The 13,598-nt window shown below is 52.6% G+C and overlaps 6 protein-coding genes across 6 annotated transcripts; 4 read left to right on the forward strand and 2 right to left on the reverse strand.

The window, feature by feature from the left end:
• Positions 1-696: 696 nt before the first annotated feature.
• COCCADRAFT_91572 (uncharacterized protein) lies at positions 697-1,364 on the forward strand (the record flags this gene model as incomplete). Its single annotated transcript, XM_007712338.1, has 2 exons — positions 697-962; positions 1,010-1,364. The coding sequence occupies 2 exons, from the start codon at positions 697-699 to the stop codon at positions 1,362-1,364; spliced, it is 621 nt and encodes a 206-aa protein (XP_007710528.1).
• On the reverse strand, positions 1,351-2,307 carry COCCADRAFT_3568 (uncharacterized protein; the record flags this gene model as incomplete). The annotated part of the gene is made up of 2 exons (XM_007712302.1): positions 1,351-2,087; positions 2,142-2,307. The coding sequence occupies 2 exons, from the start codon at positions 2,305-2,307 to the stop codon at positions 1,351-1,353; spliced, it is 903 nt and encodes a 300-aa protein (XP_007710492.1).
• Positions 2,308-4,057: 1,750 nt separating this feature from the next.
• On the forward strand, positions 4,058-5,455 carry COCCADRAFT_91569 (uncharacterized protein; the record flags this gene model as incomplete). The annotated part of the gene is made up of 1 exon (XM_007712339.1): positions 4,058-5,455. One exon carries the CDS (start codon positions 4,058-4,060, stop codon positions 5,453-5,455), a length of 1,398 nt encoding a protein of 465 aa, XP_007710529.1.
• A 141-nt stretch (positions 5,456-5,596) lies between these two features.
• COCCADRAFT_35278 (uncharacterized protein) lies at positions 5,597-7,570 on the reverse strand (the record flags this gene model as incomplete). Its single annotated transcript, XM_007712340.1, has 1 exon — positions 5,597-7,570. The coding sequence occupies one exon, from the start codon at positions 7,568-7,570 to the stop codon at positions 5,597-5,599; it is 1,974 nt and encodes a 657-aa protein (XP_007710530.1).
• A 921-nt stretch (positions 7,571-8,491) lies between these two features.
• On the forward strand, positions 8,492-10,363 carry COCCADRAFT_3571 (uncharacterized protein; the record flags this gene model as incomplete). Its single annotated transcript, XM_007712303.1, has 2 exons — positions 8,492-8,928; positions 8,983-10,363. The coding sequence occupies 2 exons, from the start codon at positions 8,492-8,494 to the stop codon at positions 10,361-10,363; spliced, it is 1,818 nt and encodes a 605-aa protein (XP_007710493.1).
• Positions 10,364-12,051: 1,688 nt separating this feature from the next.
• On the forward strand, positions 12,052-13,017 carry COCCADRAFT_91577 (uncharacterized protein; the record flags this gene model as incomplete). The annotated part of the gene is made up of 3 exons (XM_007712341.1): positions 12,052-12,208; positions 12,263-12,843; positions 12,967-13,017. 3 exons carry the CDS (start codon positions 12,052-12,054, stop codon positions 13,015-13,017), a joined length of 789 nt encoding a protein of 262 aa, XP_007710531.1.
• Positions 13,018-13,598: the final 581 nt, after the last annotated feature.

Here is a 13,598-nt window from a genome sequence, read left to right on the forward strand (position 1 = left end):
ATGTAGTTGATGCGTTACGTGGCGAAAGAGATGAAAAGGAGCAGACCATCCAAGAGCTTCAGGCACAGCTCATGACTCTAGAGCAAAAAATAAACAACGAACAAGCCGAGCACCGTAAGACACAGCAAGCAGCGGAAGAGCAAAGAAATACGCTAAAACGCATCAACGACAAATTGCACGATGACCTTGACAAGGAAATCGCGAACAAAGATCGCGAGCACCGACAAACTGTACTTGAGACGGAAAACAGGTACAACCTCCAAATTGTTGCGCTCAACAACAAGCTGCAAAAAGCCACCAAAGATGCAAACATTGCCGTCGCAAAGCTCAAGCAAGAATATGACGGGCAACTGCTTGATGCAAACAGAACACAAGCTGAGTTGGAAAGTCGACTGGCTGCCTTAGACAAAGCTCGGCAAGAGGCTTCGGAAAAGATTCGCAGCCTTGAGCAATCACTGAACCAGGCACGTGGTGAAGTAGCTAGTATCACAGAAACCCTGCGTAATGCGCAATCGCAAGCCCAAAAGAGCGAGGGTGAGACCAAGAAACTCATGGAAGAAAAGGAAGCGCAGATTAAGAAGCTGAAGGAGGACAAGGAAGCGCAGACCAAGCAACTAAAGGACGAAAAGGAGGTACAGGTCAAGCGACTCGAGGAAGAAAAGGAAGCAAGCCTCAAGCAGTTCAAATTAGAAAAGGATGCTCTCCAGTCGAGCGTCGACAAACTCAACAAAGAGAACCAAGATCTCAAGACCAAGGTACAAGACCAAACATGGAAGGTCAAGGACGCCGAGGAGAAGCTGCGGAAGGCCGAGTCGGGCGCAAAATCGACAAAGGAGAAGGAAATCAAAGAGCTGCAAGAGAAGCTACGCAAAGCCCAAGAGAATGAAAAGGAGAAGACGACCGAGTTGGAAGATCTCATCATGGTACTCAGTGATCTTGAAGAGAAGAGGAGCAAAGACAAGGTATGTTGTAATTTGAGGCTGGATATGGACTATGCTAACGATGACAGGAACGTCTCAAAGCTCTTGGGCAAGAAGTATCTGACGAAGAGGACGATGATGATGACGACGACGACGATGAAGAAGATGAGGATGAAGACGAAGATAGTGATGAGGAAGAGGAAGAGGAAGAGAAGAAGAAATAGGAAGTTGCCGTCCGCACGTAGCCGTAGCTCTCTGACGATTCATAGCCTTGGCAGCAGCTCAGAAATACTCATACGTGTTATTGGCAAGAACACTGACTTGAACAGTTCATACATCAACGCCATATGCCATTTGAATGCTCATGCACTAACACAAACTGCAGGCCTATCGAAGCTCTGCTTGCCACTCATGTCCCCCTATCCATACCCTAAAACACCATAGCCCCACCATCCACAATAATATCCGTCCCATTAATATACCTCCCCGCCGAACTACACAGCAACACCACTGCCCCCGTAATCTCCCAGGGATGCCCCATCCTCCCCATCGGATTCCTAGCATTCCAACTCGTCCTCGCCCTCTCGAGCCCCTCACCCTCATTCAAAATCGTATCCATGTACCCGGGACTCACACAATTAACTCTAATCCCAAAGCTACTCCACTCCGCCGCCAGACTCTTCGCCAGCGAGAGCAGCGCCGTCTTAGACGAATTATAGGCAGCCTGTGGCTGCGGGAAGTTTGTATGGTGGGCCGATATGCTAGCCGTGAAGACGATACTGCCGCCTGTGCCTTGGTCGCGGAGCTGGCGCGCGATGGCTTGGGCGCAGAGAAAGGAGCCGGTGAGATTCACGTCGTGGGTTCTGCGCCATTCGTCGGCGGTCATGTCGATGGCGTGGGTGCAGCCGACTACACCGGCGAAGCAGAGGAGTGTGGAGATTGAGCCGAGGACTTTGAGGGTGTCGGTTAGGGCGGCGGCGATGGCCGTGTCGGAGCGGACGTCGACGGCCATGGTGAGGATGCGGGCGTGCGGGAATTGGGTGTGCAGTGTTTTGAGGTGGGAGAAGGCGGTGTCGGGGTTTAGGTCCCAGAGGGCGAGGCCCGTTGCGCCGTGTTCGAGGAGGGCGCGGGCGGCTTCGAGGGCGAGGGTGCCGGTGCCGCCGGTGACTTGGGGTGTGTGTTAGGGGGATGTGGTTGTATAGTGAGTAGATGGAGACGTACTGATTGCATTGCCCTTGACTTGAAACCTGTACTGGGCTCTTTGTGCTGCAGTTAGCCCCTCTGGTGGCGGCTGAGGCGCAGTAAGAGGATTATCCGCTGTTGACAGTGTCATTTCTGGCAGTTGTCTGTTGACGAGCGCTGCGCGGTCTTCTCCGTCTCCAGCCATTTTGGTGTAGTATGGATTGGGCAGATGTTTTAAGAAGAAAGGAATTGTCTTTTTCCCGGAATTTTCTGAGTAAAGTCTACATTTCGGAAGAATATAGAGGTTGTTTTTATATTTGGTGGTCGGACGACAGATGTCCGCGTTTTACTGAGGTCTGGTGGAGCTTCCTTCGAGCTTGAACATGACGTCGCGAGGGTTGCCCCACCCCCACCACTAGGTGTACGTTCATCCGTCTGGGGCTGTGGAAGGTTTGCCGAGCGCCTAGGGACGACCTAGAATAGATACCTGTGTGCTCGGCTGAGTGATCATGGTTTTCTTCATGTGTCATATCCCAAAACTATGCGGATGTCGGCTTGCGTAGAGGCAGTGGGCTGTCAATCTGGACTGGATACGAATGCAGAGTTTGTAAATGTACACAGACAGTAGGATACACAATGTTCAATAACTGTGGACAAAAATGCTATCAGTATTACGAGTTTATGGGAAAAAAAAAGAGTTGCGTATTCTCCAGGAGGGGCCTGTACATGGCCTATCAATTCATATCCAACTCCTTGGTAGACGGCGCAAAAAGCATCTGCACCAAAGCATAGACATGTAGGTGTACTTTTTTGTAACAAAAGCCAGGCTAGGCGCATGCAGCCACAAAATACGAGTGTGCCTCAAAGGGGCAATTTTGTAAAGACCCATGGATCACGGGTGCCCTTCGGTGCCCCTCGTCCCCTGTAACCGGACACCCAAATAGAGGCCGCAAGTGTGCCGTTGAAAGCGCCCCCCAAGTCCGCCATGTGCCGTCGAAGATACTGGATTAGGCAATTATCAGGATAACTGTGGATTGCTCTTCCCCTTCGTGCCCTTTTTCGAGCAATCCATCGTCTCGGATCGCCCAGCCCACCCGTGCAGCCATGTCGACGAATAAGCATTGCATGCCGCTGTCACGTCCACCCACCCCTCGGTGCCCCCTTCACGTTCCCCCTCGTGCCCCTCATACCCATTGATTCCAATTGTATGGTGCCCAGATGCAGCCATGTCTCTGCTCGAACCACTGCCAGAGCTGCTTCTTGTCCAATACCACAGGCCGCCTCCGCCTTGCGCCCGGTCATTGCGCCCGGCCAAGCCTCTCACCGATTCTTGCTAAACCCCGCAAAACAATAGACATCTGGTCGATAACCCTCACCGCAACCCACGGTAGAACGCCCAAAGTAGGAGTTAGTCGCCCAGCTAGGGATCAAAACATGTCGCTCAAACCTCTCCGATAGTTCAAACCCGCCTCTTACTATCCCACTAGCGCCAATGAGCAACGCTCAGGCTAGCTTTACCCGCACCACCATGCCTTGAACACAGGGTATATCGACTTGGTCCTCCCTGCTCCAACACCAGGCCTTGCAAGCCAATTGCTCGTGATAGACTGTCTTTAGCTCGTTTGAGCCGACTTCCCGCTTTCCCTGCAGCCAAAAAAAAACGCTGGTGGAGGATCGGAGGCGCACGAGACTTGTAGCAAACAAGGGCCCGTGACGTCGTGCATTATCCAACCACGAGTCAGCATCCGGGACCCGCTTGCCGCGTCTTTTGGCTCTCTCCATCCCACCTTTATGTCAACTTTGTTCCAAAGCCTCCTCCGTTACCATGTTGTCCTAGATCCACGCGTCTCTTCAACTTCTTTTCCTCCTTAGAACTTTCTCCTCCTGCATTTTCCTTCTTGTTCTTTGAGCGTCTTCGTTGTTGCTATTTTTGGGCCGTGGCTTTGCTTGATCAGATGTCTTATCTACAAAACTCGCTGCGGAGATTCCGCCGCACGCAAACTCATAATGTCGACACTTTGCGGTTACAGCCGCTTGCTGAGCTGTCTGGCTCGCTCGGAGACCTGGGGACGTTACTACCGCTCATGACTGCACTGGTTATATCGAATTCGATATCGTTACCCTCCACACTACTCTTCACTGGAGCGGCCAACATCCTCACGGGCCTTTCCTTTGGTCTACCTCTTCCGGTTCAACCCATGAAAGCCATTGCCGCAGTAGCCATTGCACGCAAGTTTTCCCTCAACGAGAACGCAGCAGCCGGGATAGTGGTAGCAGCATTGGTAGGCTTCTTCAGCGTCACAGGTCTGCTCAACTGGGCAAACCGCGTGACGCCCATTCCAGTTGTCAAAGGCATCCAAGTTGGAGCTGGACTCTCTCTATGCCTCAGTGCTGGATCAAACATGCTTCTCCCACTGACTTGGACCGGCCCATGGTGGGGTGACAATCTCCTCTGGGCCCTCGCAGCAGTCCTCTTGCTCCTCTGCACCTTTGCATATCCCCGCATGCCATATGCAATGATTGTCTTCACAACCGGCATCATTCTCTCCCTAGCATCGCCCCAGGACGCAGACATCACAGTACCCGAAGCAGCAATCCCCATTCTCCACCCTTCAAGCCACGACTTCTGGACCGCAATCTCAACTGCTTCGCTCGGCCAGTTCCCCCTCACAATTCTCAATTCCGTCATCGCTGCTTCAGCCCTAGCAGCTGATTTCTTTCCTTCCCCACCTTACCCCATCGCCCCCACCGTGACGGAACTCGGCGTCTCAGTCGCCGCAATCAACCTTGTAGGCTGCTGGTTCGGCGCCATGCCCGCCTGCCACGGATCCGGCGGCCTCGCCGGTCAATACCGCTTCGGCGCCCGCAGCGGCTCAAGCGTTATTTTACTCGGCTCTCTGAAATTCACACTAGGTCTCATCGCTTTTTGGAAATCACCTTCTATCATCACACTTCTCGCTAATATCCCTAAATCTCTGCTCGGTGTCCTGGTCCTCGCTGCTGGTCTGGAACTCGCAAAAGTAGGCGAGAGCGTGAATACCGATGCGCGGGACTTGCGTGTGCTGGAGCGGGATCTCACCTGGGATGGCAAGAGGGTGAGGGAGCTGGATGAGCGGGACAGGAAGGAGAGATGGACGGTTATGCTGGTTACGGTTGCGGCGCTGCTTACTTTCAAGAACGATGCTGTCGGCTTTGTGGCGGGGCTCGCATGGCATTGGGGATTTGATGTTGCGAGGAGGGTGCAGGGGTGGAGGCATGGCGAGAGTGAGGGCAGGGTGTGGATGACGGTTGGACATGGAAGGGATGAGAGTACGGGCTTGTTGGCGCATACGGAGTCGGATACTGTTGCATAAGTCTAAAGCGTAGGTAGTATTGCATTGTAATTCAGAGTATCACATCACATTTCTTCAGCTCCTATCATACTCGCTTTGAATATCTTGCTCAAAGTTACTCAATAATACCAAGTGATACAAATAACCCAAAACCTCTTCTCTCTATGCGCCTCTTCCTCTCCCTCTCCCCCTTCCTCCCCTCCCCCGTCTCTGACCTGGCACCCGCGCCTGATGCCCTCTAGGCACCACCTCGCCCCTAACCCACATCTCCTCTCTCTCCTTAAGATCGATCCAGCGCTCATCCACGGTCCTCCCCGGCACCTCGGCCCTCCTCCTGACCGCCCTCCCCGTAATCCCATCCTGCACCATCAACTCCATGCCAATACACTCGTCAGTACCCTGTTCGTACATGCCCAGCACGAGCGCCGTGCCCGTCGCATTGTACGACGGCCGCGGATCGATCATGTCTGAGTTGCGGAAGTGGACGAGCGACGAAGCGAGTAGGGGGTCTGGGTACGGATCTGCGATGCCGTGGAAGGTTAGGCTGTGGACTGCGCCTTCGGTGCCTGCATAGAGGTACGGAGATGTGGGCGAGGGGATGGATAGGGTATAGACGGGGGATTCTTGGCGGAGAGAGGAGAAGTCGTGGCGGTAGGCGGTTGGGGGTGGGGGTTCGCGGGGGTGAAGGTAGAGGTTCCATCCTTCTGATATTGTCGTTACTGAGGAGAAATTGGTGTCGCTGGCGATAGGAGTGGAGGCCTGGGGCTTGGATGGCTTTTTGGGGGTGGACAAGGGGATGGTGGTGTAGGTGCGGGAGCCTGAAAGGCGGAGGTCGAAGACTTTGATCATGCTGTGGACGGCTACGCCTGCTACGATGCGTTGTGTGCCCTGAGCAGCGAGGGAGTAGATTGGGGAGGTGTCGGTTGGGTCTCTGTATATCTGCTCGAAACCGCGGGGAGAGCGCAGGTCGTGCAGGCGGATAAGGCCGTCGTAGCCGCCGGAGAGGAATGTGTTGCCTCCGTCCGAGCTACCGTGTAATGTGCTTGGTATGGGCAGTATTGAGTAAACTGACATAGAGCGCGAAGTGGCTGCGTTGTCGGTGACAATATTAAAGCTGCGAAGGGGCACAGGCATGAGGCCGTCAGGGCCAATATGGTATACCTCGATTGGTTCTACGTGTGCTTTCCGGGCTATGGCGATCTTGTCATTGGACAGGAACTCGCAAGACCATAGCCCGCCAACATCTGTGCCTGCCGATGTCGTCTTGACTTCGGAGGCGGGTTTGATCTTTTCATGCAACGTGTGGTCGCGATCTATAGCATACAACGCTAACGACGAGTCTGCTAGTGCAGCTGCCACCATGGGTGCGCTTGAAGAAGACACCGAAAGACCATTAATACCTCTGCGGCCAGTTTCGTACTGTTGTACCAGCGTTTCTTCTATGCCAGGGCTGACACTAAGCAGCGACAGTTCACCTGATGCAGTCCCGAAGACCATGTCTTCGCAAGCCAAATTCCGCTGATGCGGCCGGAGCAGCTTCAGTCGGGTGATATCATCGCGTCCTTCAAAACTGTCGGGGATTCTGTATGTAAACCACGTGTTTAGGTGTTTGAAGGAGTCGTAAGACCACGTCTGATCAGGTGCCTCTTCCAGATCCTGTTCGCGTTGCCTGATTTTCTCTACGTTTGCACCAGCTTCTTTTGTCCTCAAAATGATTTGCGTGCCCGCAGACCATGCCAGTACTTCTCGTCGCTCTCCCCACCCACCATACATCTCTTCATAGCTGTCGATGCTGGGTTGATAGCCCATAGTCTGCCCCTGTGGAGGTCTCCACCTCTCAGGTCGCCAGGTATTGAGACTCGTTGTATTTCTTGTAGGCTCCAAGTATGCTGCGATGAAGCCTTTGCGGTTCCAGTTACGGTATAGTGTTGTGAGGCCATGGACGGCGACACGAGCATCTGAGTCGAGCCCGCCAAAGCCAAATCGGCCTTTGAGCAAGGCTTTCCATCCGTCTAGCTTTGCAAAGTCGCCCAGACGACGACATACTAGCGAGAGATTGAGGACATCTTTGGGACGGTCAAGATGTCGCGTGATCAGCGAGAGGATCTCATTTGGGAGTGTGTTTAAAGCCGCCATGGTGTGTCCGGCGGCGGGTTTCATGGGTGAAAAATATATGGTCCTAGCGATGGGGCGGTCGGGCCTTGTAATAACTTGCTAGGGCCGGTGATGAGCATGATTGCTGGTGGTTAAAAAATGAGTTGTGCAGCGTAGGATGACGACAAGAAGCTGGCTTGGCAGGCAGGCGTTTGCACTAGTAGCCGGTGAGTCACGGGCCAGGAGGGAAGGATGGGCAAGTTCGCTCTTTGACTGTCTCCTCTTGACCTCCACTCATATACTGCGACTTCACGTTTCAAGCCCACGTCATCTCACCCACGTTGTTCCCAGCAACCACGTTATGGCACCCGATCCCCGGCCGTGCTCCCCCCTTGGTAGCCTTGCTTCAATTAGCCGTCGGAATGCACCCCCAGCACTACTTATCAGCACCCGGTCATGACAGGGCGAAACCGCCTTGGCCGCCACGCTACCAGCCCGAGCCGTAACCGATTAACGCGTCCCTGGCATTAAGACGCGCCAAACAGCCGCTCGCAGAGCGACATCCGGGCTATCGATGTCTGATCAACCAAGTCGCTTCAATGTCCGACTCGGGTCCTTGCCAAGCATCCCCTGTAGACGAACTGCACTGCCATTTATGAAGAACAAACGTGACAGCCCCGCACCTGGACTGCCTGCGGTATATCGTCGGTCTCTGTCGGGCGCAGTCGTTTTCTCTATTCTCAGCAATCACCATCTGCGGACCTGGGACTGGCCCTTTGCATGAGGTGTCGTGACGACGGCTTACAAGTGCCAACTTTAACCCCCCTGCTGCCAGCCTCCGCGCGCCCGGTTTGCCAGTCGCAAACACTCTTGCCATTCACATTCGTGCTCGTTTGAACCAACCGCTCTGACCAGACTGACGACGATTGCTTTGCAACACGACCAGGCCAGGCCACGACAGCCATGGTGGCCGACGAGAAGAACGTCTTCGCATTGATCAGCGCTATCGGTGCACTTCGCGATCGGCTCCGGTACGACATTGACGGCTTGCGCCAAATTCACAACCGCCGCAAAGATGGCAATGGGTCGCCCATTAATCTTATTGCGCAGCTGACAGCTCTGAAATCCACATATGGAAGCATACAGGACTGGCTTGACAGCAGTGGCAATGACCTGCATCCGCAGCTGCTTACGGACTTGGATATGCTCACCCACTCGTCCGATGAGCTTTCACGCTATGTGAATTCGCTCATCAAGACCTTTCAGCAATCAGACTTGCGTGCCTCCGATTTTGCAGCCAAGCTAAAGTATGCGCTTGCTAGCAGGACCATGGGCCGACTGCAGACGGTTGCGCAAAGGCAAAATGATGCTGTGAACCTACTACTTGCGGCATGTCACTGGTGAGATATTTGACCAGCCAGCCTCTGACGTATCAGATTCCTAACAAGCAACAGCACAGCACAGGCGCAACGAAAGATTCTGCTCTACAAAAGTCGCCAAATCAGGCAAGAGGACGTTGCAAATCTCAAACTACTTTCACAGTCCTCAAGATGGAATAGCGGCTGCATAGCAGGACTTACGCAGCTGTCATCCTTCGTCCAGTGGCTAAAGTTCTTGTTCAACAAAAAGTCTGCTCAAAATTCACTCGACAGGAACGTTTCGCCCAGCGATGCAAACTACGAGCACGTCGAAGCAATCAATCGATCAGAAGCAATCGACCGTGCGCTGCAAAGAGAAGCCACTAATCTCCGTCATGAGACCAAGCTCGTCCTCGTAGGGAAGATCAACAGTGGTAAGGATCTTTTGATGCACCAATTGAAGATGCTATATGCAGAGGGCCATCAACCTGCCAGTGAACGCATCAAGCACCGGTGTCAGATCATCCAAGTGGTCTACTCTCTCATGCAATCCATGGCCGACTTGCTCAAAGACACTGGTGTATCCCTGCCGTCCGAGCTGAACCAGCATTTCGCTACCCTACTCAACGAACTGGAGGCTGGTAATGAGGGCATCACACCAGATGCGGCCAAGGCCATTGATGGCCTCTGGTCGAGTCCACAGTTTTCTAAATTGTACGACCACAACTTCGAGATTGACTTCCCCCAATATGCACCCTACTTTGCGCAAGAAGTCGCCCGCATAGCTGATCCAGATTACGTTCCTACAGAAGCAGATATCATTCGCTTGAACCAATCTATGCGCGGCATCAAGGAGCTGCGCTTCAACTGGGATGAACTGGATATTCACCTTTTCAACGTCAAGGAGGGTTTTCCTGATCAATTCCGGGAGCGCTGGTTCCATCAGCTTGAGGGAGCGGCTGCACTCATGTACACCATTGATGTATCCCTGTACGACAAGCCGAGTCCCACCCAACCGAACGAGTCTCTTTTGATGGACGAATTCAGGAGCTTTGAAAGCTGGATCAGTCAGCCCGGATTTTCAACCTCTTCCATCATTATCATATTTAACAACTACACTCGCTTTACCAGAAAGATGCCCCACTCGCCTCTGGAGAAGTTTTTCCCAGATTACTCACCCAGTAAAAGCGAGCCCGAAGTATCCGCGAGGCAGTACATCATGCGCCATCTCAAAACCGTCAATCACCGAGGTTTATTCTTCTATTCCTTCTGGGTCGATCTCGATACCAGCGACAACAAGCAGTTGTATTCTGCACTCAAGACGACACTAACACAGATACAGCAACGCAGGACGGAGGAAGAAGCTCAAAGTTTGACCCGTCCAAGCCCAGACTCGGAAGGCCACTCGAAAACCAGCTTGTCTAATATTGTTCGGACTTATAGTCTGAAGAAGAAAGAGGTGACTGAGATAAGTTGAGCAGATCGGCTTGCCGTGGTGTTGGTAAACCAATAGTGTTTTGTTTGCAGTTTTTGGGTTATGGCGTCTCTGGATACGAAGATACCATGGTGGCGGGTCGGCGGCGTTCTTGCGGAGATGGGCGACCATGTGGCGACCGTTCCGCCCACAACCGAAAGGATTGGGGCGAGCGATGCCTGCATCAGGTGTTTGACAGAGCCAGTGCATATACCCCAGAATGATTTGTCAATGTTTAGTTGTAATCTCCATTGCTCAGCCACACAACGCTCGAAGCCGACCACTGCAACATTTCCCCGTGACTCTATATATTGACTCACATACGTACGATTGGATGAGGATGCTCGCTCTTGTAAAATACCTACTCGTATGTTAAATAAAATCCACGCGACTCGTCTTGGCAATGCTACATTCGCTGGCACATCAGTTACAGACGATCGAACTGCTTGCATTCAATGACATGCGCGTCATGCGTTCCTACATATAACTGTTGGGCCAATGGCATGATGGCGATGCCTGGTGCTACATCATAAGTGTTGATTCACGGTGCGTTAGCAAGTATGTGATAAGACTCACCGTTATCCAAGGCAGCCGTACTCGTCCCATGATTGTATCGACTTTCCCGTCGGCAACACTTAGACTGGCTAGGCTACCACCATGTTCTATATTTGGTTGTGATGATTAGATAGGATTACCAACGGCCCGGTCGCAACCTTAATTCCGATCGCTGGTGACACCGTCTCCGTGGCGAAGTCCAACGACAAAGAAGAAAACAATCAAGACTTGTTTTGATGTGACATTGAGGTACACGCAGCTTTGTGCTATTTGGTGCTGGAAAAGGCGGAGTGAGATTCGTGTTGCCCCTGCTTATGCATCACCTAGTCCACTACCATGGCGGACTAGTGGCTGACGGCCTTAGACCGCCACAAACATAGCCTCTTCGTAGCTCAACGTTTTTCCTCCACTACTTGTGCCCACTGCTTCAATGCGCTTCTCCACACCCATCGCGATTCATGTGACAAATCCCATCTGTCGTCACCTCCCCACAGGCGGTATGTCCGGCCCTGCTGCTGCTGGCGACATGCTCCACGTCACCCACCATGGCTTCGCCTGCTCACGTGGACACTCTTTCATGACGGATCATGCTCGGGTCGCTCTTCCGCGATGATTCAGCAATCCGAAACTCCAGCTTCCCTCGCCTAGCGTACCCAATACAGCAGTAACTAATCACGGATCGTTTACTGATTGAACGGCTACGCGGCATCGAACCGGCATACAGCTTGTAACGTGGCTGGCCAACATGACTAAGACCCCAGAACATGTGCTATGCAGTTCCCCAAGTCTCTGATGATCCGATCTCACCATATTGCGGCGACAATAAGGTTAAGGTTGATGGCGGCAGGATCACAATCTGCATTGCTTGCTTCTGTCTGTCATTTGGTCCAGCTACTATTTTGGTCGTGTTTATTCAGCAGCGCTTAGAAAAGGCCTGATGGCAGAGGCAGGCTGCAGACGTGTTTCGCTTAGCAAGTGTGGCCCCCATTGTTATGTCCAGGGGATTCTGTGCTGCTCGAATGTAACCTTACAACGTCCATTTGGAAACTGATCAGCGGCTCAAAAGCAAGCCCTTTTCAGCACATTTTGTGCACATCATCTCCATACTCCGGTTCCCATTCGTACTTGCTGGCGCCATGAATCCCCCTAGTACCACACTATCGCCAGAGTCATCGCAAAGAGGTCGCCAAAGGACAAGGCAATCGGGAGAGAGCGCAGAGGCAACCGTAAAGCCGAAGAAGGTCAATAGCGAGATCCGAAAGCAACAAAACAGGATCGCTTCGCGTAACTACCGTAAGTTGTTCTCGAGGATAGCCTTTGTATCTCATCTGACTTGTCTTATCGCAGGTGAAAAGCGTAAACGCAAGCTTCAATATCTCCAGCAGTTGATCAGTGATGAGACAGACGATCATCAGGGACATGAGCCATCTCCCGAGCAACAAGAAACGTATACGCCCTCACATTCAAGAAACCACAGCACCATAGGATCAAGCTTATCGCCTTACCAAATGCCTTCCATGCCTTCCAACAGTGGCCTTAGCTCTCCAGGAGCTAGGAGTAAAGCTTCACAGACCCCTATCATGGCAACCACAACCCCATCTTTTGGTGGCCAACATGGTACCGCATCACACGCATATGGTGTCTATTCTTCAAACTGGAACGCAAATCCCTACTCTCCGCCGCCACCTCCTCCAGCAACCACTGCCTGGAACGTGCCACCGGCTTGGACATTGGGATTTGAGCATCCTGTCCAGACCTCTCCACAGCCATCGTTGTACCACTACAGTCCTGAGCCTCCAGCACCCATATCATATCACCAGCAAACACAGAATCTATCACAACAATCATATGAGTACCTCTCCAACGCATACGACTATGGATATGGCTCATCACTCGGGCCACAACACCAGGTAACCCACAATCCCCATGTGAGTTTGCCTACCTCCGCACCTGATTACCAGCGATATCACCCCCGACCGCACTGAGGTTCGCAACATGCCCATCTGCGGTAAATCCGGCGCAGAAACCACGCATGCTGACAGAAGGAACAGTTTCCGATTGGACATGAGCCCTTTACGTTTGAACGATTCGTTTATATTTGAACACCAACAGCTCACACTACTCATATGATCAATCCCTCAAACAAAGAAACAACACTCGAAACACGCGTCATATTTACCGCCCAATGATGCGAGTGGACAAAGTCAGATGAGGATTACGTTGCAAAAGTTACGAATTTGGGGCAGCTATGTGGAGACGACCACACTTCAGCTGAACTGCGCACTGAGTCGGCATCAGCTCACCCGACATGGCTATGAGAATGTTTCACACGCCCTCCAACAGAGGTATCTTACCCCTCGCAACATCGCGACGCGCACTACCCGCGACGCTTACGCCAAGAACGCGCTACGCCTGAGTACAACACCATACAATGTGCAAGACATGGCGTAGGAGGTGGCACCGGGGGTGTGTGACTCAAGAGCTCCGGAAATTAATATGCGTGTTAGTCATCAAAGTACCGGGAGCTTCTTGCGAACTGCCGACGAGTCTAGTATTCGACTAAAGTCCCATGTGTCCAGTCTAGACTGCAGATGCAGCTGAAAAAAAAGACGTGGACAGGAATCCAGCCAGCATAAAGGGATCCTGACGTCAGCTGACCCCCATTCCTCGGGGCCATCTATCC

The sequence above is a fragment of the Bipolaris zeicola genome (assembly GCF_000523435.1).
Source record: "Bipolaris zeicola 26-R-13 unplaced genomic scaffold scaffold_42, whole genome shotgun sequence".
In the NCBI taxonomy this organism is placed as follows: domain Eukaryota; kingdom Fungi; phylum Ascomycota; class Dothideomycetes; order Pleosporales; family Pleosporaceae; genus Bipolaris; species Bipolaris zeicola.